This window comes from Bipolaris sorokiniana, assembly GCF_000338995.1.
Source record: "Bipolaris sorokiniana ND90Pr unplaced genomic scaffold COCSAscaffold_8, whole genome shotgun sequence".
NCBI lineage: Eukaryota > Fungi > Ascomycota > Dothideomycetes > Pleosporales > Pleosporaceae > Bipolaris > Bipolaris sorokiniana.
Window position 1 is genome coordinate 1,526,815 of NW_006911902.1, and position 24,633 is coordinate 1,551,447.

The following is a 24,633-nucleotide window of genomic DNA, read 5'->3' on the forward strand; positions in this document are numbered from 1 at the left end:
GTGTAAGAAATCCCTCTATTTTCCCTTGTCAGCAAACCAACCCCCCCCCCCCCCGGCCCCCTATTCTTAGATCTCTTTCTTCATAGTTTTTGGAGAGAGAGAGAGAGAGAGGATGAAGAAGTGGGAAGTAGACGCGATTACCGAGCACCTCTCCTGGTCTATACCCCCGTTCTGGCAAGAAAAGCGCCGCCAGCATCGCCCAGCCAGTTGCATGTGTATTTTTTCTGGCGTCTAGATGGGTGCAAGTGAAGGCGTTGGGGCCTGAGGAATAAAAGGAGTAGAAGGAGTAGAAGGATCCGTCGGCGCGAGGCTTGAGTTGCTTGTCCAGTGTCGAGTTGGTGATGAGTGATCCGATGACGCTGGGGATGAATGCGAAGGCGGCAAAAGCCATCATGATGTTGCAAGTGGAGTTGTTACAATCCTTTTGGATACTACTGCTGCTGAGATTTATATACCTCGTCCTTGGGTAAATGCAAATTGCAACACCAGGACCTCAGGGATATACAGAGTATTGTCATCTCAAGGGAAACCCCAATATCTTATGTAGCTGGGTACAAGAAACCCTAATGTGTGAGGGCTGATAGTGCAAATATTGATTGTGTTTGTCCAAACTTTTGGTACATCACCCGGTAAGCTGATTATCACTGTATATCTATTGGAGGTGAGGTGAATTTTGGAGATGGCATTTTGTGAAGATGTTGCTTTACTTAGTTGAAAATAGTTATATATAAACATAGTTGGATTTCTCTAGTTGCAATACATTTACTGGATTAAACTGCTATACGACTGCTTAATGTCGATGGAAGATTGATATTTGATAGAAGTTGGCATTCCGTCTGTATTATAGCTAAACTTGCACCCGCCAAACTTGGGATTAAAATCATAAGTAAATGATGACAGTTACCGGACGCATGGCAAAGCCCTTACATGCACTTCGTGTCTCTCTTCTTTTTTTCTTCTTCTTCATAAATTCCAATCTATGTCAATGGACCATATGGTGCCATTATCTGCATAATTAGATTGATATCCTGGTGGTGAATTGGCGGTCGGGATGTAATGTGACTATGGGATGAGTACGTGTGGTAATTGATCTTAGCTATTTAGTCAGTCAGCTGCTATTACTGTAATGCGAGTAGCTTCTTAGAAGATGCCCGCGTACTTGGGATGTTTGCTTTAATTGGGCTGTTAAATGTGACGGGGATCTAGCTCAGGACTTGACAATCATGTCAAAATATCAGTCCTTTGCTTTGACTAATTTTTTTACGAGAGAGCATTTAATTCTGAAAATGTATTTTAAAACTAGTAGAGTGCAACCGTGTATTTTAGACACAAAAGTGAGGAGTACAATCTTTTACGCACGCCCCAAAATATGATGGAGAATGCACATGATTGAGAAACTGCGTATTTTTATAGGAAGGACGCTGAAAGATAGCAAAAAAATTCGAATAAGTGAACTCTATAATCCAGCCGAATCAAATTCTAAGCAACTATAAAATGGAATGACTTGCACCAACAATTCCCAGACAATCAGCCATGCTGATGAGCAAGTCTATGCGGTACTTGCCCATAGCGCCTTCATCCTCGTGCTCCCAGCAATCAAACCACAAGCGCCCATGATGCCCAGGTTCCAGCCGGGTATACCACCGCTGGCACTGCTAAAGTGCAGTGCCATGGGGAACCAAGCGCTGGCAATGACGAAGTCGGTCCACCACCTCTTGTCAAATCTCTTGTCCTCCTCGTCCTGGTACTCTGCGATTGCCTTGCCCTCAGCAACCATTTGCTGGCGGGTGAGCCTCCTGCGGCCTTCAATCTGCCACTCGCGCATCAGACGGAGGAAGTCGCACGAGACACCGCCGAGCCAGCAGCGGTAGGCGTAGAGGTACAGACGGGCAGTCTTGGGGTTGCCGCGGTTGAGTGCTGAGATGACGCGGGGGGAGACGACGCCCGAGTCGGCGAGAAGGGAAATGTTTTCGAGCAGTTGGTAAGCAAAGTAGCTCATGGCCTGGAGGGTGGCGATTCTATGCAAGACGACGTCTGTGCCTGGCTTGGGGCCCGAGGCGAGGGAACGCAGCCATGCGTAGAGAGGCAGGGTGCCCGTCAGACGGAGGGTTGTGCGCGTCTTCGAGATGAGGACGGCGAGGGCAGCAATGGGCGGGACGGTGCCATTGTCGACGAGGGTGGTGGCGGGTATCTTTGTGTCATCGCATGCTGGGCGGATGAGGGACAGCAACTTTGTGGCAAAGGCGGAGACGGCGGGGGATTTTGTCTGAGCGTAGGCGAGGATGTAGAGGGTGTAGTTGAATGTGGAGAGGAATGCGGAGAGGCCGCCTGGGGAAGCTAGCAGTCTGCCCTCGTTAGCTCATGATGCACGTGTTACAGTACCGACCAGCGACCTACTTGTTCAACCTCAGGATAGTCTCGTCGGCCTTTTTGACGCCCGCAAGTAAGCCCGTCTTGCTGATGCTGCTTGGGCGGGCGGGGGGCGCTGCCTCTGCGATCTTGTCGACAGCTTCCTTGGCCTCTGGCGTGTCGGTTGTGTCGGTTGTGTCGGTTGTGTCGGGCGCGTCGACTGGTTTCTTTTCCTCGTCAGACATGGTGGAAATGGTTGGTATATGTTCTATGGTAGGTTGGACGGTCAGAGAATATGGGCAGGATCAGGTGAAAAAGAGAGAGAAAGCTGTTTATGCGTCTCCGCATTCTTGTCGTGGCTGCTACTCATCGCGGCGCTATCTCCGTGGGCCGAGGTCTGACGTTTTCGGCTGCTTGGGGAATTAAACTAATAACACGCTGGCTGTATTTGCGCCTCTGCAATGCCACCGGGAGTAATTTTTAAATTGAATACCCGTGTGTGTAATTCATGGCTGCCACCAGCCAAATCTCGAGCTTCTTGACCAGAATGGGCAGATGCTGTCTACATACGTACCCAAGTATGATGTAGTGTAGGCATGTACTGTGTACCTGCCAAGCTACACTGACTAGGGAGGTGTTAGCCCAACGCTCTAACCATTTAGGGCAGTCCTCTGATTCCCATGCTTCCGCATCAAGGCCCTTGACACTCTCCGTCTATTTGGTCAGTTGTCTACGCGAGGCTGAAATCTTTACCGGTCGTCTTATCTTCATGCTCGCCAATAATCAATCTGGGGTCTTCTGTTAATCTTTATACATGTTAGAGTCAATGGCGGTAAACAAATGACCAGAGCTCTCCGAAATCCCTGATACGGATTTGGATGAATACTTCAAATGTATAGCCAATTCTGGTCAGTTTGCATCAACAGACACTGACGAAATCAAACCTTGGTTTTTGACAGTAAAAGGTGCAACATCCTTCAAGTAGCAGCTGTACTCGAACCATATGGGCCACTGAATGCTATATGCGGTGTACCAGATGAGACAAGTCCAGTCGTGTTGTATACACAGTGGACGCCAAGTTGATTCCACCCTGGCTGCACGCTGATGGATAGGAATTTGTTTTGCACACTCGAGTGCATGCAAACTCTTGGTCGAAGCACATGCATCAACCCAAAGACTCGGCTGCTGGTGTGTGCATGTTCGAACACGCCAGACCGGAGCCCATCGAGAACAAAGATAGTCAGGGTCACACCCGGCACATGGCATCAGACGGCCAAACGAAACAGCCTGGGTAGGGCAGAGGGTATAGCAGGGCCCGACTAGCTGGGGATCATGCTGCGAACATGCAGTTGGCAGCGGGCGAAGCGACCGTTGGCTGCATGGGGTGGCTGCAGCGCGGTGGAGGTGGACAAGTAGAGCGACCAGGGATGATGAGGGTCCACCCGCCAAGACGCTGACGACGGGCGACTGCGTTCCAGGGCGAAACACGCGCTCGCCAGCCCATTCACTGCACTGCCCTGCATCCTCCCTCTCCCCCTCTCAAGCAAAGCGCCTCTTCTGCTCACTCAACCACCCCGAGGCCCGAGAGTCCCTCATTCTTACCACCACCACCTCCCCGGCCCCAACATTTCGCAATGGCAGGCCGATTCGTGCGCGCCTCAAAGTACCGTCAGTGTTGATGCCCAGCTCCAGCTCAGCTTGTTATGCTAACAACAGCTATGCAGGCCATGTCTTTGGCAAGGGCACCAAGAAGGTACATTGGCTATAACACCCAATATTCATGTACATATATGCTGACCCTTCCACAGGAACAATGCTATGATAATCTGCGCATCACAAAGAATGCCTGGGACACCAACCTGATCAAGGTCAGCCCACTACATGTCCACGCGACCACAACGACACGCCTTCTGACGCCCTCTAGGCAAACCCCGAATACATCTCAGTCAACTGGGAGGCCAGCGGCGGCGGTGCCTTTGCCGTCATCCCCATCAACGAGCGCGGCAGAGCTCCCGACCAACTGCCTCTCTTCCGCGGACACACAGCCGCTGTCCTCGACACCGACTGGTACGACCGTGTCCGAGACAAGAATCGTCATGCACAGCACTGACCGTCCACAGGTCTCCCTTCAATGACTCGCTCATCTCCTCAGCCTCGGACGACGGCAAGGTCTTCATCTGGAAGGTGCCTGAGGGCTTTACACTGCACACCGACGCTGAGGAGCCCGCTGATGTTGCTCCTGTTGCCAGGCTGAGTGGCCACATGAGGTGCGACTGAGCGCTTCCGTTCAAAGCTACGCCCTAACCCCCTGTTTAGGAAAGTCGGCCATGTTCTCTTCAACACCGCCGCTGAGAATGTCCTCGCCAGTGCCTCTGGTGACTTCACTGTCAAACTCTGGGATGTCGAGGCTGGCGCGCCCCAGCTCTCGCTCAGGCACAACGACATTGTCCAGTCGCTGTCCTGGAGCGCCGATGGATCGCTCCTCGTCACCACCAGCCGAGACAAGAAGTTGCGCGTGTGGGATGTGCGTCAGGAAAGGCCTGCACAGGAGGTTCCCGGACACCCTGGCGCCAAGAACAGCCGCGCTGTATGGATGGGCGAGACGGACCGCATTGCAACCACTGGTTTCTCCAAGATGAGTGACCGTCAACTTGGTCTTTGGGACCCGCGCAACCCCTCTGAGCCCATTGGCGGCTTCCAGATTCTCGACTCCATTTCTGGTGTCTGCATGCCTTTCTGGGATGACGGTACCCAGTGCTTGTACCTTGCTGGCAAGGGGTATGTGTATTCCAACCGTTCTTTGACTTTTCCGCTGACCATGACAGTGACGGCAACATTCGTTACTACGAATACGAAAATGATAAGTTTGAGTACCTCTCAGAGTACAAGTCTGGCGAGCCCCAGCGTGGTATTGCCTTCCTTCCCAAGCGCGGTATCAACCTGCACGAGAACGAAGTCCTTCGCTGCTTCAAGACGGTCAACGATTCCTACGTCGAGCCCGTATCCTTCATCGTGCCCCGCCGATCAGAAATGTTCCAGAGCGACATCTACCCACCCACCAACGGCCTCAAGCCCGGCGTTTCTGCCAAGGAATGGTTCAGCGGCAAGACGGCAATGCCCCCTAAGATTTCGCTCGAGAGCGTTTACGAGGGTGATGCGCCCAAGGAAGTGCAGAGCGACTACAAGCCTTCCAGGCCGACAACTGCCGATCCCGCGCCTGTCAAGACGGAGCAACCCAAGGCCACGCCCGAGCCCACACATGCGCCGCTAGCCTCCCGCGGGCCCCCACCTTCGACGAGGGACAACAAGGATTCCATGGCCTCTGCTGCTTCCAAGTACGCAGACAAGGATAATGTTTCCGACGATGAGAGCGCATCCAGCTTCGAGGAGATTCCCAAGCCCGCAGACCGCCGTAACTTTACTGCTGCGCGTCAAGAAGAAAAGACTAGGGGTCCTGTCATGACCAAGGAACCTGAACCGGCAAGACCATCTTCCAGTCAGACTGCTACCCCCACTCAATCCAAGTCTGCGACAACGGCTAGCCCCTCTGCCGCACCTGCAGCTGCATCCACTTCTGCCGCAGCGACTAGCTCTGGTGGCCCTGCGTCTGCTCTCCGCGACGCACTAGGCGACATCAAGTCTCAACTCGAGCAGCAAAACAAGGTCATGTCAGACCAATCTGACCAGATTGCCATTCTGCTGCGAGAAGTCGCCCAGCTCAAGGCAAAGGTTACCAGCTTTGAGCCTTCTGATCGCGAAAAGGACGAGCGTATCCGGCAGCTCGAGCTCGAGCTTGAGGAAGCTCGATCTTGATTTCAAGATGCGAAACCTTGGGTGATTAGCCTCAACGATTACTAGTAGTAGTGCTTAGCAAGGATTACCTGTATCTAGTCAGCACATTGGTTCGGCGTGGAAGATGTCATTGTTTGGATAGATGCAGTTGAAGGAGCGTGCGTATCGCTGTGGCATCTGTCTGATTAAGGAAGGAGGGGGAGAGAGAGCAAGCATGGACAGGGCAAAAGCAGGAGTTTGTATGATGATCAAGCGAGACTGCTCTTGTGTATGCGTACTTAATTTGTTCGTTTTTGGCCCGTTTGTCGAAACCGGGCTTTTGCTAGCAAGGTGTCTGGGTTAGCGCCATGGTCTTGATTGAGTTATATGTATACACTTCATCTCTTTTGATTCATACCTCTTTGTCTATATTTCGGTTGAACAATGGTCGGTGACATGTCTTGAATACAAGTAAAGGGTATCGAACAACTTGCAAAAGAGACACATCAAATACAAAACAATCAAAAAAACAAGCGTCATTCTACTCTGCAGACTCGCCCATGAACTGCCACTACTTATGTACATTGCAAGTAGTGTCCAGCCAAGGACTTTTGTTATAAAAGAAAGCCAGAAAATGGAAAAAAACAAACTCTGAATAGGGTAAAGTTAAACAAGAAAAAGATGAAGAAATAACGAGAGAGAAAAAAGAACCCCTACAACGACCTGAACACTTCAAAAGTCGCTCTGCGTTTACTTGGCCAACTTGAAAGCTAGTAAGTAAACAGCCAGCCAGTCAGCAAAGCCAAGAAGACATGGGAAAATATGTGTATAAAACCACCCTGCTTTCCACGCGTTGTCATTTCATCCCAAACCCAACCCGACCCAAAAGTGGGGGAAATCTCCATTACTCCAGCCCATTGTTCACACGCCCAAAAAAAACCAAAAACCAAAAAAGGGACAAATTCATCAAGAGCCTCTCTCTCACGAAGTCTTAGTCTGCTTCTTCGCAGTACCAATATGCGTATTGTGCACCTTTGTCGCAAACTTGAGACTGGTAATCGTTTCCTGCAGATGTGCCTGGAGCGGGCTAACCATGACAAACATGAGAGTCTTGGAGTTGCCGCCGAGCGAGTATTGGAGGAGATAGGTAAGCTGAGGTAGTTCGTTAGCGTCAGTACCAAAAAAAAAAGATTGCAACGTAAATAATATAATCTCCCACACATACCTTTGAGTTTCTGTACGGAATGTGACCGCCTTCTTTTGCTGAGCCGAGAGCGTTGATTACGTCGCCCAGACAGCTCAGACTCTTGTTGATGTTCTGTGTTTCTTTTAGGCGTGCGCCTTCGACCTTGGAGTGCTCGAGTCGCTCAGATCCTGCAAGGTCGACTAGGTTGAGTGTTCCCTCGCTCCGTTCACCCGTAATCTCGTTGGTGCCAACGAGCCTCAGAATGAAGACCGAGTGACTTCGGCTCGATCGCATATTGGCTTTTGTAGCAGCCACAGTCCTGTTCTTGCTGGCCGTTTCAAGAATCTCCTCGACACGGCCAGGGCCATCCAACATCACACTCACGGCGTTGTCCAGGTTAGTCTGCTTCTTCACAGGGTCGTGTCGAACTTCGACCTTTTTCTTATCCAGGTCTTCTGACCGACCAAGCAGGTCATTGTACGTTTCGTTGTAGACTTCGATGAACGAACCCTCCATTGTGTATCGCCAGCCTTTTTCTTGCAGCCGCTGCGCTTCATCCCAAATCTGAGCGGTGGCACGCGGGATCATACCATCAGCTGATGACATGGTGTGTGTCTTTCCAGATCCAGTCTGACCGTAACAGAAGATGCACACGTTGTAGCCATCGAGAGCGCTCTGTACAAGCTGGCTAATCTCCTCGAAAACCTCTCCGTTCTGGGACATCGGTCCGAACACACGATCAAACGAGTACGAGTATGAGGCAGTAATGTCCTTGCCAGTTGCGCTCTGCTTGCTTGGACCGGTGATGGCAACTTCCTTGCTGTCGGTGTCGTTATCGGGGAAGGAAATCTGCGCCGGGTCCCTCTCGGTAGCATGCGCTGGCCGCACACGGCACATAACCCGGATGTTGCCCTTGAGCTCCTGGACTTGGTTGAAGAGCTTCCGGCGCAATGTCTCTTCTTGTCGGAGTTTGTCGTGTGCTCTTTCCGCAGCCTCAATGGCATCTTGCATTCTCTTGTGAAGGTCGTTGAAGGCAGACGACTGCGCCTGACTGTCAGACTCGAGAAAGTTAATCTTCTCTTTCATAGCCTTGTTCGCTGCCTCCAGCGTAAGATTGTGTGTTGTTGCTTCTGTTAGTTGGTTCTGGAGGCCAGTCTTGAGGGTTCTTTCGCGATCGAGTTCTGACTTGACGTTGGTGAGCTCGCCTTGCAGGAGCTGTGCTTCGCGTTGCTTGACATCTGCATCTAGAGCGGCAGCTCGGAGTTTGGAAGCATACTCTTCCTCAATCTTTTGGGCCTCTTGTGCGCGCCTGCTCCGCTCCGCTTCAGAGTCCGAGTCGAGCTTCTTGCGCAACACTTGAATCTCCTCCTCGTGCTCTTTCAATAACTTGTCGATCCGTGCCTCGAATTCCATGCGTGTCTTTCTCTCTACCTCGTCTCGTTCCCGTTCCAACCGGTCTGTGTCTTTTCGGTGTCGCGATTCCAAGTCTTCAACTTCGTTGCGCAACCTCCGTCGTACGTCATCAACTTCATATGTGTGTTTCTGCTGGGCCATTTCCAGTTCCATCTTGACTGATTTGAGACTGGTACGGCTATCGTTGAGTTCTGTCTCGAGCCCCTTGTTCACAATCTCCAGGCGCGCGCGGATGGTTTCGAGCTCGGTGACTCGGCCTTGGAGCTGCTGGATTGATTCCTTGTAGTCAGTGGCTTGTCGCACATCCATCTCCATTTTCTCCTTGAAGGAGCGGAAGTCACGTTCCATAGCCTCCATTCGCTCATTGTAGAAATCTGGACAACGATCGTTAGTAAAACGGTTTAAAAATGGCGCTGGTTGTAATCGCCTCGGTGTGATTGACATGGGCCGGTAGGGTGATTGATCTATCTGTTGCTGCTGCTGTCGCCGCTGCACAGGTGTCTGCACTGGCTGAGGGAGTTGTGATAAAGGAAGTTTTGGCTTAAGAAAGGAGCTCGATCCGTTGTCAGAAGCCATTCCGCGTCCGGTCCGACTTTCATGCCTCTCTGCCTTGGATGCGACTAGATTGAGCGCTCCAAGTTCAGTGCAGATGTCATCGCAGTCGGTCACGACGGGCTCTTCAATGACCGGAGTGACGGGGCGAAAGGTGGGTGGAGAAGAGACTGTTCGGGACTCTGGCACACGAACAGACTGTACTTGGAAATCATATAGGGAAGTTGTGCGCTGCTTAGGGACTGAAAAAATCCCTCTAGATACTGTGACATGGGCGAATGGGCTTGAAGAGATAAGAAATTGTTGCACACCTTTGCGCTCTGCTTGTTCACTGTCGTCATCATCTGGTCGATTCATCATTGACGTCGCAGGGCGAGATCCCTGGTGGTAGGACTTGCTCCTAATGTGTGTACTTTGGCCATAGGCCGATTTCGGCCTCGTGGTTGGGGCGGGTCTGGGAACAGCGCCGACGCTGCTTGCGTAGGCAGATACGGATGTGTTCTTGACTGTCGATTTGGGCATTGCGCGCGAGGTCGAGGCCGCCATGCTGCGAGCGACAGCGGACTTGACACCATTGGCGATCTTGGAGGGTGCGGGTAGCCTTCGCGAGGCGGGCTCGGGGGCTTGCTCAGCCAGTGTCCTCCGTTGCTTGAAGGCCGGCTCGGGTACTGTGGTGGTCAGCAAAGGGTGTGCCTCTGGGGGGTGTGGCGAGGGGTAGAGTACAGCCAGAGGGCTTGTGCTTTGCGGTAGGTATGGGCATTGCGCTGCGCACGTTGGTAGTGGACTCGTGCAATTCACCAAGGGCGCGAGTGGGTGAAGATGGGATGTGGGAGAATGTCGATGGCGGCTTGATTCCTGAGCGTTTGGTGCTACCCTTAGAATGCGTTAGATTAGACATGAACGGGCCAGGGGATGGCTCTAGGGATACCCACAGCGTTCTCGTTGGCGGTCTCCATAGTGTGATGCGTGGCAAAGTCCAACGAAAGAAGGATATTAACAAAGCATGCTCCGTCGCGGTCAACAGCACTGGCGCGTCCAGAGGCGGTTGCAGTGATGTTGCGGTGATGTTGCGGGAGTGTGATATCCAGTGTTTGGGTTGCGCTCGGACGGTAAACATAGAAGGCGCGACCCACCTTCCCCGTAAACACACGCTAGACCCGCCTCGGCTTTAGCGCCGGTACTCTCTGTCAAACTGTACAACCAGCGAGCCTGCATGACGTTCGGCAGGGCAACCAGGCTCAATCATCCATTCATCCGTTCGCTCATTCATTGGGTATCCCCACCGTATACTATGTACGCTATCAAATAATTTTGCCCAACGCCAACGCGCCGTGCTAATGCCAATGTCCATGATATGCCTACCATCTATGTACTTTGCGTGCGGAAGAACAGCCCGTCCAAGTAAATACGCCTGCATGACCATAGAAACCCAGAGTCGTCTACGCTGCCGCCTTGGAGTATGCTATACCTGCTTCACAAACGCTTTTATAATGTTAGTCGTCTAGAGTCCTAGAAACACACGGAACGAGCAAAACTTACTGGCATCAATCTGCACAACCTGTGGTAGCGCAAGTCGGATCTTGTTCCTGTACAAGGCTGGCTGCGCCCGTTGCAGAGGGTTTCCCTCGAAATACACCGTTTCCAATTCCTCCTTGTCTCTCAGCTCTCGTTCAATCTCACCAAAGTCGCTCAGTTTGCAGTTGCTTGCCCAAAACTCGGTAAGGTGCTTCAGACTCTTGAGTCCTCCAAGGTGCTCAATGGGATTCGCGCTGATGTCAATGACATTGAGATTGACGTTGTTCTCTAGCCCCGATACTTCTGTAAGAAGATTGTGCGAGATGTGCAATTCTTCCAAGTTGACGAGCTTCTCCAACCCTGTAATAGACCGCAGCCGATTCGACTGTATGCTCAAAATCTTGAGGTTCGTAAGCGTATCCAAGCCCTTGATCTCGGTAATCTTGTTTTTTCCCAACCACAACTCTTCCAGTCCAGTCAGTGTCTCCAAACCCTGAATCTCCCGTACCCTGTTTGCACCCAGCTCAATCTGTCGCAAATTGGTGAGCCCTTCCAAGTTCTCTATGGTGCCAATCTTGTTCTGTACAAAATATAGATCCTTGAGCTTCGTCATGTGGTTTAGCCGCTTAATGTGCTTGATCTTGTTGAAGGACAGGTCGAGCGACGTGAGTTCAGTAAAGGCATCGAGGCCCTTGATGTGCGCAATAAGGTTATCATAAAGGTCGACTTCTGTAAGGCTTGATGCGAGTTCTTCTGGTATCGCAATACTTTCTATTCGGTTTTGGCGAAGGCAAAGACGCTGCGATGTTAGACCGTCTCGTTCGTGTCCCACCCCAAGAGCGACATACCTTCATCTGCTTGAACCTCTCTAGTCGCAATGACGACATATCCGAAACCTTGCAGTGCACTAGCTCGATCTCTTCTTCATCGTCTGGCACATCGTCCAACAGGTCTTCGTCTGCAGCCAGCTGTTCTGGCGGGGGTCCTTCATCATCTGATACCTCTGGATCACTCAATATTTGCGCGTGTGGATCTCTTGGCTCGTCGGTGAGCGTCATCCTGTCTACTCGTAGCTTTCCGTCCCAGCCGTTACTATCTCGCGGTTTCTGCTCATCCGTGTCCTGATCATGCGTCTCCTTCGCGTTGGCCGTGGTTGCGGGGTCGCTTTCGGCATGCGGGGCAGAATTTGGCTCAGCCATCATACACTGGACGTAGAGAGGAAGAGAGGGCGACGTTAGTTGTATGGTGCGAGTCGAGTGTTGGCAACAAAGGCTGAGATTTTGAGCAATAACGGTATGTTCTGGAAGGCGGTGTTCCTAGTGTGGAGTTGAGTATGCAAGTAATGTACTTACTTCGTAGGTGGCTAGGTCACTAGCTAAACTCTGCCTAAGCAAGGGTCCAGCACGATGACGAATGCCGTCGTTTCACCAGACAGTTAGTATTCAGATATGTCTGACTATCGGCTGTGAATCTCAAAGCAAGCATCGCCCCACCTCTTGTCTCATACCTATCCCTATCGCTGCCACGACTTCAAAATTTAAGACAATCCTTGGCGTTCTGGTGAAGCTTCAACAGCGCAAGCATCGCCGAAGGACATAATACTAAAATACTAACATGTTGATGATATTAGAACTGTGATGTGCAAGTACAACGCTACCAAGCTCGATCTAATCCACATATCACTATACATCGGATATTTAGAATAAATTACCCGTTCACCAGGTGATGACTGGTCTCTTCATCTCCTTCGACTACCCCACACCTTCAGAAACTCAACCTTCGTTTCAACACCTAGACCCACCCTCTTTACTCTACCTAAGCGCGCAAGATCCTCAGCAACCCGCTCGAGCACCTTTTGTTCTTCAGGACTGATTTCATGGCCGTTATCGGCACCACCAGCATCAACATCCATGCCATCTCCAACCCCGCCATTTGTCCCAATGAATCCGTCTTTGAAATCGGGGTGTTCAAAAATGTTTGCGTCATAGCCACTAGCCGTTGCCTTGCTCTTATGCAAATCCGATGTTGCTTTTGCTGGAGAGTCTTGATTTGTGCTATTATACACACGCGAGGCGATACGGACACGCATTTGGTGCGATGGCTTGCTGAGAAGACGCCAGAACCAAGAGAAATAACCACCAGGAACAGGGGTGGTCACATCCTGCGGTGTGTACCTGAGGTTGACAGGATAGATTTTGGTTTTACCATCGGCGCTTAGCAGACTAGGACACAGCGGTATAATGCCCCTTCCGTTTGTTGTAGTAGTCTCTGGGAAGACACATATGATCCTGTCGGGGTTTTCGCTAATGAGTTGTTTGAGCGTGACGAGCTTGGACGGATCGTGTGGACTCAAGGAAGGCGGCGAGAAGGCAAGCAAGATGGCGCGGAAAAGGGTTATGCGCTCGACCTTGCGGAGGTGCGGATAGGACTTTGTGAAGATTGGCTGGAAGATGCCCGCAAGGTAGAGCGGGTCGAGAGGCGAAGTAAAGGATGAAGCGACAATGGTGCCAGCCTTAGGCAGATGGTTTTTGGCTGAGTTTAGTTGTCTGCCATGTTTGTCAGCTCAAATGTCCCCGAAACTATGAGGCCTTCCTGTAAACTTCAATCCTTTGCACAGAAGTGAACGTACCCTCTCTTGACCCCATCAACCTGCAAGTCCACCCACCACACTCCCAGAATTCCTAGCATCAGCCACAGTACCACATATTTCAGCCTTCTGCCCACAGGTGTGAACTCGAGGCCAAAGAAGTACAAAAGTGAAAAGGCAATGACGAAAGGCGTGCGGACGCAGAAGAGGAAGAGGTATATCGGATGCCAGAGGATGCCGACCGGCGGGGGTGGCACGGGGAGGAAAGGCGCAATTGCAGTGCCTGTGCCGAAGTGTGAGCAGGTAAATCTGGAATTAATGTCTGCCGCTAGAGCAACAAGAACTACTTGGAGGAGAATTGGGTAGTAGTGGTAGTGTTGACGTTCGAGTGCGTGGATTCTGTAGACGCACCTTTGTCGCGAAATTGGCTGTATTTTTCCATGGCGAGAGGAAGGTAACAAGATACAGACAGGAAGACGAGTGTGGGCGTTGTATCACCAAGCCATGCACCACCAAGACTGAGAGTGGTATATTGGAGAAGAGGAAGAGGGACTGGGCACAGCGACGAGTAGGCCAAGCGACGACGCAGCCGCGGTGGAGCAGAGCAGCAAACAAACGAGGCCAAACCTACTCTGTCGTGTTTTGTGACGGACTAAATACCCGAAAAGCCTCCCGCTCCGGACCTCGTCAGTGTGGCGACAAAGCTGCTACTACAATATCGTCTTTAGGCTAGGTGTAGGTACATTCAACTAGTAGGTGTAGCATCGTGTGTCACTTTTGGCGGGACGCGTGATGAGTGGCTGTGCACACGCTCCAACGGCGGCGGGCAGCATGTGAATGCCAAACCTAGGGTGCCATCCAGCATCCAACGTCATCATTGCATGTGCAAGCCCTAGCTCTCACATGGTTCACGATAAACATGGCGCAATGCTGCGGCAGGCAATTTCTGGGTTGACAAATAGAAGGGGTATTGTTGACTATCTGAACTTCTACGGCCCCTACTGGCATCTGGATGCGTCTGCAGGCACCTTGCACTTCAGCCTCGCCATACAAAAACAGGAGGAAAAACAAAAGCTGAGAGTTACGAGGGGCATCAAAGCACGCTCCAGTCGTGGGGATGAATAGACCTTGCCTGTTCCCGCCAGCAATGCAGAACCAAGAAAAGAATAACACAAAACGTACAAAGGAGATGGTACTGATAGTAGATACTACAAGACCTCAAAGAGGCCAGGCGTCGCATATGCTGGAAAAAAAGGGGGGGTATGTGCCAATATTACTGTGGATTTTCGTGGCTCTTGAAGCCAAAGGGACGCCGTTGTGCGCCGGTCCTCCTGTTTTTTGTGCGCAAAAGTCGAGGTAGTGTACGCCAGCCTAGTGTCAATGGCTGGAAATGGTGTGGTCGAGATGTATCGCCCCAGAACATGCGCGTGCGGTGGTGGAAAAAATGGGGCGTGCAATGTGACACTCTAGCACGGTCTTGCACGGCAGCTTGTACAGCCGTCACGCACTGAGCCGCTTTTTATGCAGATTAAAAGCTGATTACAAGGTACAGAGTGGAATAGGTAGGGGTGTTGCTTCCTACGGTTTGCGCCCGAAGTAAAGTGATTATGTCGGCGCGATGAGAAGGGTATGCGCAAAGGGTATCCTCTTTCGTAATGATCGTCTCGAGCATGCTTACAAAGCCACGTCAAGCACCAGACTGACGTCGCTGACTTGCTGACCAGCGAGATCCTCAAGCACCGGTATCAAGTCGAGGAGTTCGTTGTCGTGTGCGTCAGAGAACCAGCTGCTGATGGGGACGGCGTGTTGCGGATGGAAGATGTAGGAAGTGGGCGAGTTGTCAATAATAATGGTATCCTTGAGGTCGCGGCCAATCTGCGAGAGATCCTGCGCACAGGCATTAGCGTTTGATTGGGACCTGACTTTGGGCTCATATTCTCACCTTTACATAGTTGCCCTGGTGGTTGTAGCAGCTTTCGCGGAAAAGTCGGTGGTGAACAACGCCGTGGATGTCGAGCTGATCAAGGAGGGGATCACCATACTACTCTTGTTAGCGGAATTGCCGGAACAAACAATGCAGCCACGTACTTTGGAAACAGATGCTGTAAAAACCACCACTTCGTATAGTTCGCCCACTCGCTTCATGAATTGGTCCACGCCCGGTCGCTTTATGACATAAACATTGTGGTATTGGCCTTCAATCTCCACGGGAATTGTGAAGTCTGCTTGGTGCAGAATCTACATCAAATCAGTAAATAAATAGGAGCAAATACCGTGATCATGACAACATACCTTGAAGCTGCTGTGGACCAGAGTCTCGTCGAGATCGAGAACTAAACACTTTTTCCCCTGGAACCTGGGTGCAATGGGTCCCAAAAGGTACTTTTGCTCCTCTGGCGCCTCACCCGCATCCGCAACCTGCTCCTGCACAGCCACCTGTCTCTCAGCTAGTGGTGGTGGGGGAGGCAAGTCGACCTTGGGATGTTCGGGTTCAGCGTCAGCGTCGGCTGCGTCGGCCTCGTGCGGAACATCGTTAGGTGCAAGCGGCACATCTCGCATTTCAATGTCGCTGTCAATCTGCTTCTGCTCTTCGGTCTGGTCTTCTATTATACGCTGCTGTTCGGCGGACGGGCGGGGCAAGACTGGTGTGGCGGCGGGCGTGGGGTTGGTGATGCTTATCTGAGGATGACCAGTTTGTAATATGCCGGGCTGAGGAGGCGAGGTTGCTTCCGTTTGCTGTCTCTGAGATGGGCTTCTCGTCACCACCTGGGGACTATCCTCGACTGACGGCTGCTCGGTTGTCCCGTCGCCTTGACTGGGCTTGTCGCCAAGACTCGAACCCAATGTCTCAGTTCCAGTCTTTTCGTCGAAGGGTTCCTTGGAGTCGGTTTTACTAGACTCGGCGATGGTCGGCTCCTGCTTTTTGACGGGCGTCGACTGCGATGTACGCCCCGCAGGCACCTTCTGGGCCTGCTTGACATTCTCCGTAGGGGCCGAGTCGCCGGCGAGGCGAGACTCCTTGGGTGCAAAGCAAGGCAGGCACGACAGCAAGCCGCCCTTGCGCGTCTTACTCCTCGTCGATGCAGGGCGGTCGGCCATCGCGGGCAGCGGGGGCGGCTGCTCGGTCTTCTCTGATGGGGCGGCACGTGACTGAGAGCGCTTGCTGCTTGCCGTGCTGCCGGCTCGTCGTTTGCCCATGAGGCTTCGCTTGGAGCCGCGTCCTATGCTCTCAGCGTCTGCTGCAGTGGTTGCGCCGCTGAGGCCGGTGTTGGGCGTGTGGTTGTCGCTGGACTGGGGGCCGGACTGGGGCACGCTGAGCAGGGAATTCGAGGCGATGGCAGCTTGGTCAAGGTTAGCGGTCGCGTCCGAGGGAGATTGGGCGGTGTGAGCCCTGGGCCAGGTCAAGAACGTACCGTTGGCGGCGGATGCGTCAGCAGAGGGCTGCGCGGGTTCGGCGCTCATGGTTTTCAGCGCGTCGACAGCCTCAGGCAGAGGGGGCGCGCGGGGGGCCAAAGGGGAGGGTAGAGATGGAGAGAGGGACGGGAAGGAGAGGAGGGCGAGAGCGGAGCGAGAGGTGCCTGGAGCGTCGTCGTGTCGTGTGTGGGGGGGAGGACCTCGTGCGTGGTTGGGAGAGACGGACGTACGTAGCTGAGGGCGGCCTGGGGTGCGCTCTCGCTGTCGTCGCTGTCGTGGGCCGCTGCTTGCTCGTGGCAACAACGGGGGCCGGTCGCAACTGCTCGATCAGCTCGTTAAGGCTCGAGATGGAAGGCGCAGTCACGGTCGTCGCGCAGCTGGGGAAGTCGCTATCTCGTCGAGGGCGTTCGAGGAGGGAAAGGGCGATGGAGAGCTTGGATCCGCTACTTGGGATGAGGCTGGTTCGCTAACACTAACGCGGGCGGAAATGAGGACGCCGTCTTTCACCGTCATCAGCGCCAAAGCTCCACAGCAACCGCCAATTCACTCCCACGCCCTCGCTCGCCTGTTAACCTGCTGCCCTTTGTGCCACCCCTCGGCTGGCTGCAGTTTATCGCCCTATTTGCTTTTCCCATTGCGCTCATGGCTGAGCCGCCCAGCTCATGCTCCAACACCCGAGCAGCCAACCACGACCAGGGTCTCTCTTCACGGGGGGCCCACTGCTCGCGGCCTTTGCCTCCCCCATTCGCCCCTAGTCTGCAATTGCTCTAGTTGAGTCCATGGCCAGACCCAAATTCAATTCTTCTCCACGCTGCCCATCTCAAAGAGTGAGGCCGTTCATCAGCCATGCACCCAATCACGCCCTCCGCCGCTTCATGCACCCAGCGCTTCGCACGGGAAATTGACTGCCAAGGGCCATTATGCCTACATGCTGCTATGGGCCAGGGGCGTGGCAGTGGCTGGGCAATGGACATGGGTACATTAGCCAGAGTGGTGACAGTTCAGCACGCAGCTTCGTCGCTGTCATCCTCCTCGTTGTCCTCAACTGTCCTCCAACTCCCTTAAATTCAGGCCCGCGACAACCATGCTTTGCGCCCTGCATAATTACGACCTGGCCACCCTTGGATGCGACCGACTCTTGGGCCACGCGACCGTTCGTGCAGCCACAAGCTCGCAGCTCGACTCACGGCTAGCCGCCATGCACGGAGAACCATCGGCTCCTTGGCCTATCACAGCCAATGGCTTCCAGGACCCCGGTGCACTTCTGCCGCCCGTGTACTGGATCCATATTGAATGCACTGACACTATGCCTCCAGCGGCGCATGAGCATCGTCAACGGACCCTCAACACTTGTCCTCTTGCCTAGCCGCTGCTTGCGACCAAGACCCCACGATGTCACTGTCCTGTTGCCTTCTCATCCCTTATTGCCATCTCCACTGTTGCTCTCACTGCTGTCACATGTCAAAATTCTGACGCGTTCCACTGTGGCGAGTGTGGTGCAGAGCGGGCCGTCGCACGTCGAAGTCATCCCGCGTCGATCTTGCAGCTTGATGCGACCCCATCCATGTCCGCATCGTCACAAGGCCAACGTCCTGTCTCTGAGGGTGTGCGGTATCTGGCTTACCCACCGCCCAGTGTGCGCAACGGCTTGCAGAGCAAGTCCACGATCAACGGTCAACCGTTATTGCTATACATATACCAGTACGCACCGATGCACATCTGATCATGGCCACTCATTACACTGCAGCCCAGCATGAAATTTGCTCTTGAAAACACATGTTGAATAATTGTACAAGCTAATGAAGCATCCCCACATGTACATGTGTACATACATATACAGTGGCCTTGTCGGCATCTGTTTGTCGCAACCGCTCAAAAGTTAAATCCAGAAACTCCTCGGAGCCCGTAGTCACCTCTGACCGCCTCTTGAGCTCTCGTGCTCCCTGTACTCATCTGCAGAGCAATCACAAGATGCACATGAATTGCTTCAATTAGCAGGAATTTTCACTCGACTCAACCGTCTAATCACGTTAATATCCCCTAAGCTGAGTACGTCCGCAAGAAATGTTCGGAACCTATATGCACTCCCCGCATATTCAAGCCTTCTTCCGCGGAGTGAACCGTAATTGAAGGGGTGGCAGTGTTACAGTAAACGTATCCAACATCTCATTTTCGAAAGCTTCTCCTGTCTCGCCGAGTGCAAACGACACGTCGAAATTCTGCGCAACCATGGAAAGCGAGATGCGCAAGCTCATCTGAGCCAGGTTCCTTCCGGGGCAGCTGTACGCACCTTTGGGTGTGTTAGTTGACCGGCTTCTAGAACACTGTCATCATTGCATCGAGGCACTCACCCAAAGAAAAAGGTAGGTATGGTGCTTTGTCAGTTTCCATCTCCGCCCTCTTTTCGCCGAACCGCTCGGGAATAAAGTCTTCGGCCTGCTGCCACCATCTGGGATCCCTTTGAATAAGCGATATTGGTATGACAACGTTTGTCTTGCCAGGAATAAATGTACTGTCTACCATAATGCCCTTTGCCGGTGTTTCTCGCGCTCCGCCAGTCAACAACGCAGGTCGAAGTCGCAGTGTCTCACTGATGAAGTCGTCGATATAGGAAACCGATTTTACTTTTTCATATGACCACTCGTTGTATCCGCTTGGCATTGTCTGGTCAAGGAGTTGTTGAAGTTTTTTCTGTTTCTCGGGATACTTGGCGAGGAAGAAGAGAGCTCCTGCAAGTGTGGTGGCAGTCGTCTCACTACTATTGCGTCAGCTGCTGCTGTCATTTTTTTGACTGAGAATTTCTTACCTGCCGGCAATGATCATCACTCTTGAATCATCCTCGAGTGCGGCTGCGCTTTGGGGCGCTGTAGCATCCTTTTCCCTGATGGCTTTCAGCAACCAAGATACCACATCTTGCGGGTACTTTTCGCTATCCCAAGTCTACAGTTTATCAATCCACCAGCTCCACACAGTACAGCTATGAGAAACGTACCTGATTTTTTTCCCTAATTTGACCTGCACAAAAGGAGAAGAAATCGATATAACCCGCCGTCGCTCCAGGTATTGAACTCAAGATATACAACAACCACGGTACGGGGCTCATTATCCCCAACATGGTCATGTGTTCATGTACGCCTCTGATGGCAACATGTTCGACACCACTTTTGAGGTTGTTGAAGTCTTTTCCAAAGCCAACATCGCCCATAACATCGAAACTGAAGAACATTGACCAGGCTGAGGCATCCATGGATGCCTCTCCTTTGTTGGCTAGCTGGCTCTTGAATAAGTCTGCCTTGGCTTTGATACGTGGCTCGTATGTGTTCAGTGCTATTCAACGTCAGCACAAACCACTATACCTCGTGGGCCTGTACAAACCTTTGATAGAGAAGCCACGGTCCCATGCACGACGGCGAAGACGATGGGCATTGAAGTCGCGTGTCATATGGATCGAACATTTTCGGTGATCATTTCCAGTTTGGCCATACCATGTTGACTTCAGGCACTCCGAACCGGGTCCATACAGGATCGGAACTGCTGAGCTGCGTAGAACACTAATCTCTCGCGGCCCTAGGGGTCGTATCAGCAAGCGTCCATTCTTGAATTTTCGAGTACACGACTACTCACCAGTGCGCACAAAGTCACCATATTGCTTGTGCATCTTCTCCAGATCCTTGTAATACTGGACGTTCTTTGCCGCGAGCCATGCTGCGTGGAACTTTGACACTTTAGCAGCAACTGGCCCAGGGAATTTTCGGCACCGGTGGAACACTAATCGATAGATCGTGATGGTGGTTAGCAATGCAGTGTTGAAGCTTGCGGTGAACAGCAGAGCCTTCAATATTCCGAACACATATATCATGCCGAAAAAGGTGACCATAGAGGCTGCTATGAAATGGACCATGATGAGCTCGAACTCGATGGGAAGAATACAAAGATGGAAAACGACGCCGAATAGGGCTACTGCCAAAGCACCCTGAAACGCATCTACTTGGGCAACATTATGTGCAGCATCCTGAATTACTTCCATTGCGGCTACCAGAGCTCTCAAAGGGCGGCTACGCTAACAAGACTGAGGAACAAAGGGATTTTGGAAATGCTCTGAGGATTGATGGTCTGGGGCTGCGTTCCCTGATAACTAAAAAGAAAGAGCAGCGCTGTGCGACCTTGAATACGAGCAGCATTGCACCCGCATGTAAGACTTACCAATATCTACCAATGTTCCATATATGCAAACGCCTAGGGTGGATCCTTACACGGATTCGACAGACTAGGTTCCTCTTGGTAAAGATGATGCAACTGTCGCACACGCATCCCCGGCAGAGAACAGTCCTGCGGGGTATCTAAGTTTTGTTAAGGACCGACTGAAGCAGGGAGCAGGACCCCGGACATGTCGGATCGCCTGAAGCGGCAGCACCTCGATTAGTACTATAATATAGGTAATTATAGCCTTTCTATTTGCTACCTCTACTTGAAGTAGCTAGGCCATGACCACTGGAAGTACTTACTTGTATATAACTAATACCTAGGAACAACTTAAATCACGTACATGCCCCCTATCGCACCGGCCGGGCTCTTATCGCCATCTATCTCCATAACATTTGGTCAAGAAAGTCAAATAGCCGTTCGCATAAATGCCGAGGAGGATACGCGTAACCTCTTCGACAGACACTTGGCGTAAGTAAGTATACACGGCTGTCCCAACCCCGCTGCCGATCTGGGTGGAAGTTGCGGAGGGCAGTAGTAGATCATGCCTATCACAGCTCTGTGCTACGACACTGTGGTGCAGCTTTAGTGATCGGGGAGGCGGGAATGACGGGGAAGTCGCCGATGCATGTGAGCTGATTTATAACTTTCCCGTCATCAATGCCAAGTCCCGTTGTCTACCCAACATGCTTTCTCAATATCGTCTCAAATAGCCGGACAACAGTATCAAACTCGGCAATTCGTCCGCGACTTCTCGTCGATCATGATCTTGGTCTAGACAACGTTCATATCGCCCAAATAAACTCAAAAAGATGCAAGATTGTACGAAGATCGAGCGAGCGATGTCACTCGTCTAGAAACCTGTTTAGCCGCCTATTGTTGATTGGCGGGCAAAATACAGGTTCCAACATGGAGGATTTTATCGTTTGGTGGGTACTGAGAATTCTTACATCTCCATGTGGTCGTTTGCGTCCCGTCGCTTCAAGTCTATCCGGATCCGGATCCGAGTCGGCCGTTTTAGGCATGCCAACAGTTTCAACCTTGCAAACGGTGTTGAGCTTGTCAGCAATTTCGGGTTTTTGAGGGCTTGTCAACGGCTGGAAGCGTAGCGTTTGTACCCGCGCAAGGATACGCAGGTAAGCCGCAGGTGACATAAAATAATTGCTGCGGGGTCAGCTTAAAAAGTTCCGATCGATGCTCGGAGACAATAGTCACCAAGGGCAAACACTGTATCGAGCTATGCCTGGCTCAGCATAAGACATCCCAGCGAGACAGTGGGGCTTAGAAAGTCTCCCTGTATGACAGCCGTTCCCAGCAGATCGTTCCTACGAATGCGTACGTCCATTACGCCGCAAATCTCTACATCCTAGAACCTGGTGGACGTCAAAAAACGCTGATGCATGTCAACTGTCAAGTTGAACCTCTGTTTTTGGGCAGCATACTGAAGATCCCGTTTCGAGTATGCTCCTCAAATACTCCGATATCAGTGCGTAGCACCAATGAGGGCAACGCGTAACGGCCATACGGCTTGGTACGAGAACCTGAGACTACTGGACGCTTTGATGCATTTGCATTTCATGGATCTGAGTTCGCGGGTATCGAAGAAGGCAGATCACTGACAAGGAGGTTTCTAAGCCCCTTTCATTCCCCGAGGGCTCGACCGTCATAGCAAAGACTGAATGAATTTAGAACCTGCAATTGGGCTCTGGTGAATATAAACTTTGTCTGTGACGTCCATTCTGTGTCTCGATACACACTCTTCGAGTCGTGGGCTACTTCTGTCTGAAAGCTCACAATCTTAAGACTATGGCACTATCAAACCTCCAACCACTGGCGTATGTTGTTGCTTACATTACATTTGCATTTGGTACTATTTCCATCTTTCTTCGCTTTTACTGTCGACGCTACATTCTTCACCTATGGGGATGGGACGATCATTTCGCGGTGCTAATTCTTGTACGTGGTTTGTAGGGTCCTCCTGTGACAGAGACACAGCTAACGGCAAGAATTACAGGTCTTCAGCATTGGCCAACAGGTCATACTGCACATGTTTCTGTACTGGGGATGTGGCTTGTATGACTGCCCCTGCTTTGCTCAACGCAGACTAATTGCTGACTGGAGACACAGACGCATGGCAACATTGACCACGCATCAGCAGCTTCAAATCCTCAAAGTACGAGCTTCAGATGAGATTAGTGGTGAAATGTTCTAACTAAAAATAGTGGCTGTTTATTGAACAAGTTGCGTACTACTCAGTACACTGGGTAATCAAATCGGCTTTCCTCCTATTCTACCTGCGCCTGTCAACCAGAAAACCTTTTCGTATCGCCATTTGCATTGGCGGCGCCATAAACGGTACTATCCTGATCATAAACACGTATGTCCACCTTCTGCTGACACATAACTCACGTCTGGTTAACGCAAAATTCAGGCTCATGGCATGTTTCCAGTGTGTCCCGTTCGATGAGATTCTCCACCCAGGCACGCACCCAAATGCCGTCTGTATCAACAGGCTCGCCATGCTTATCGTGCCGTCCGTTCTCGTAAGTCCTTCTTCCCTTTCCAAATGTAGATAACATGGTACTAAAAACAGCGACACAGAACATCTTTGCAGACTTCTACATCCTCATTCTTCCTATCTACACAGTCTGGCACCTGCAAATGACGCTAGGCCGCAAGCTTAGAGTGATTGGCGTCGTAGCATTTGGCAGCAGTTCCGTCATCATTGCTTGTTTCCGACTTATACCTTTGTTTGAGTTGTTCCGCTCGCCAGATACATCATGGGTGCTCGGCAAGATGGTTATCATTGCAGCACTTGAGATTCAATGCGCCGTCATCGCAGTCAACCTGCCGAGTCTCAAGCCCCTGTGGACCCGGATGATGGGCGACAGTTCGTCTGGTTCAGGTCCCGGAGGCGACAGCGACTCAAACAAAAAAAGGTATAGACTCTCGTCGCGGGGCCATATCATCACGTTTGGCTCAGAGGGCAGAGAGCTGCGTGCAGGCAAGTGGGCGAAGAAGAGCCACAGGGGAAGTGTCGCGCGGACGGATCAGGGGCTGACTGTTACTGAGTCTGAAGAGGAGCTGTGTCGACAAGGTGGAATTTCACTGCGTATGTTGAACCAGATGTCAGCGGGAGAGGCTGGTGCTATCAAGATCCAAAAGGACATTCATATTCAGAGCTCAGAAGGGGATTCGGACAAGGTCATCACTGAGAACTACATCTCGAGGGTTTGAGGGCCGACGGCTTGTTTGAGGAGATTAATGAGACCACGTATATGTTCCCTTTTTTTGTACTTTGAGTTTAGTATAGTGAAGAGATGAACGATGAGACGCTTTGATAGCCTCTGCTTTAGTCGTAATGCAATTTCGTCCTCAGCATCTTCCGTAACGTGACATGCTATAAAATCTCGAGCTGGCGTAGACAAACACACAGTCTGCGCTGCTGAACTAAAACACCTCATCAATCGCTATAGATTGCTTGCATCGCCCGATCACTTGTACCACCGCACGCATCGTCTAAATATATCCTGGCTCCCAACCCCCGACCCCCCGTTTGCCTCACCCAAACCAATGCCCGTCGCACATGACCTGTATCACCCTTAATACGTTCCGTTTGACATTTATACCCTTGCTTTCGACC

General features: G+C 51.8%; 9 protein-coding genes across 9 annotated transcripts; 3 read left to right on the forward strand and 6 right to left on the reverse strand.

Annotated features, from left to right (window-relative positions):
* Positions 1-1,277: 1,277 nt before the first annotated feature.
* COCSADRAFT_144458 (uncharacterized protein) lies at positions 1,278-2,696 on the reverse strand. Its single transcript, XM_007702701.1, has 2 exons — positions 2,398-2,696; positions 1,278-2,345 (listed from the first exon to the last, which is right to left on the reverse strand). Exons 1-2 carry the CDS (start codon positions 2,592-2,594, stop codon positions 1,550-1,552), a joined length of 993 nt encoding a protein of 330 aa, XP_007700891.1. The 5' UTR covers positions 2,595-2,696; the 3' UTR covers positions 1,278-1,549.
* Positions 2,697-3,983: 1,287 nt separating this feature from the next.
* Positions 3,984-6,162, forward strand: COCSADRAFT_90690 (uncharacterized protein; the record flags this gene model as incomplete). The annotated part of the gene is made up of 7 exons (XM_007702702.1): positions 3,984-4,017; positions 4,074-4,102; positions 4,158-4,217; positions 4,274-4,416; positions 4,470-4,616; positions 4,666-5,127; positions 5,175-6,162. 7 exons carry the CDS (start codon positions 3,984-3,986, stop codon positions 6,160-6,162), a joined length of 1,863 nt encoding a protein of 620 aa, XP_007700892.1.
* Positions 6,163-7,101: 939 nt separating this feature from the next.
* COCSADRAFT_144463 (uncharacterized protein) lies at positions 7,102-9,632 on the reverse strand (the record flags this gene model as incomplete). Its single annotated transcript, XM_007702703.1, has 3 exons — positions 7,102-7,272; positions 7,346-9,093; positions 9,583-9,632. Coding segments are annotated over 3 exons (1,969 nt in total), but the record flags the coding sequence as incomplete, so codon positions are not given.
* Positions 9,633-10,468: 836 nt separating this feature from the next.
* Positions 10,469-12,109, reverse strand: COCSADRAFT_144466 (uncharacterized protein). Its single transcript, XM_007702704.1, has 3 exons — positions 11,635-12,109; positions 10,811-11,585; positions 10,469-10,753 (listed from the first exon to the last, which is right to left on the reverse strand). Exons 1-3 carry the CDS (start codon positions 11,986-11,988, stop codon positions 10,734-10,736), a joined length of 1,149 nt encoding a protein of 382 aa, XP_007700894.1. The 5' UTR covers positions 11,989-12,109; the 3' UTR covers positions 10,469-10,733.
* A 288-nt stretch (positions 12,110-12,397) lies between these two features.
* COCSADRAFT_182087 (uncharacterized protein) lies at positions 12,398-14,117 on the reverse strand. The gene is made up of 3 exons (XM_007702705.1): positions 13,785-14,117; positions 13,416-13,656; positions 12,398-13,332 (listed from the first exon to the last, which is right to left on the reverse strand). Exons 1-3 carry the CDS (start codon positions 13,813-13,815, stop codon positions 12,525-12,527), a joined length of 1,080 nt encoding a protein of 359 aa, XP_007700895.1. The 5' UTR covers positions 13,816-14,117; the 3' UTR covers positions 12,398-12,524.
* An 848-nt stretch (positions 14,118-14,965) lies between these two features.
* COCSADRAFT_333068 (uncharacterized protein) lies at positions 14,966-16,991 on the reverse strand. Its single transcript, XM_007702706.1, has 5 exons — positions 16,787-16,991; positions 15,666-16,714; positions 15,462-15,611; positions 15,316-15,414; positions 14,966-15,260 (listed from the first exon to the last, which is right to left on the reverse strand). The coding sequence occupies exons 1-5, from the start codon at positions 16,833-16,835 to the stop codon at positions 15,048-15,050; spliced, it is 1,560 nt and encodes a 519-aa protein (XP_007700896.1). The 5' UTR covers positions 16,836-16,991; the 3' UTR covers positions 14,966-15,047.
* Positions 16,992-17,847: 856 nt separating this feature from the next.
* On the forward strand, positions 17,848-18,510 carry COCSADRAFT_358541 (uncharacterized protein; the record flags this gene model as incomplete). The annotated part of the gene is made up of 2 exons (XM_007702707.1): positions 17,848-18,060; positions 18,154-18,510. Exons 1-2 carry the CDS (start codon positions 17,872-17,874, stop codon positions 18,508-18,510), a joined length of 546 nt encoding a protein of 181 aa, XP_007700897.1. The 5' UTR covers positions 17,848-17,871.
* COCSADRAFT_119363 (uncharacterized protein) lies at positions 18,487-20,970 on the reverse strand. The gene is made up of 6 exons (XM_007702708.1): positions 20,412-20,970; positions 20,163-20,354; positions 19,780-20,114; positions 19,594-19,727; positions 19,139-19,542; positions 18,487-19,077 (listed from the first exon to the last, which is right to left on the reverse strand). Exons 1-6 carry the CDS (start codon positions 20,812-20,814, stop codon positions 18,884-18,886), a joined length of 1,662 nt encoding a protein of 553 aa, XP_007700898.1. The 5' UTR covers positions 20,815-20,970; the 3' UTR covers positions 18,487-18,883.
* Positions 20,971-22,796: 1,826 nt separating this feature from the next.
* On the forward strand, positions 22,797-24,364 carry COCSADRAFT_144477 (uncharacterized protein; the record flags this gene model as incomplete). Its single annotated transcript, XM_007702709.1, has 6 exons — positions 22,797-22,946; positions 23,005-23,063; positions 23,118-23,163; positions 23,213-23,367; positions 23,422-23,533; positions 23,592-24,364. 6 exons carry the CDS (start codon positions 22,797-22,799, stop codon positions 24,225-24,227), a joined length of 1,158 nt encoding a protein of 385 aa, XP_007700899.1. The 3' UTR covers positions 24,228-24,364.
* Between the last annotated feature and the right edge of the window lie 269 nt (positions 24,365-24,633).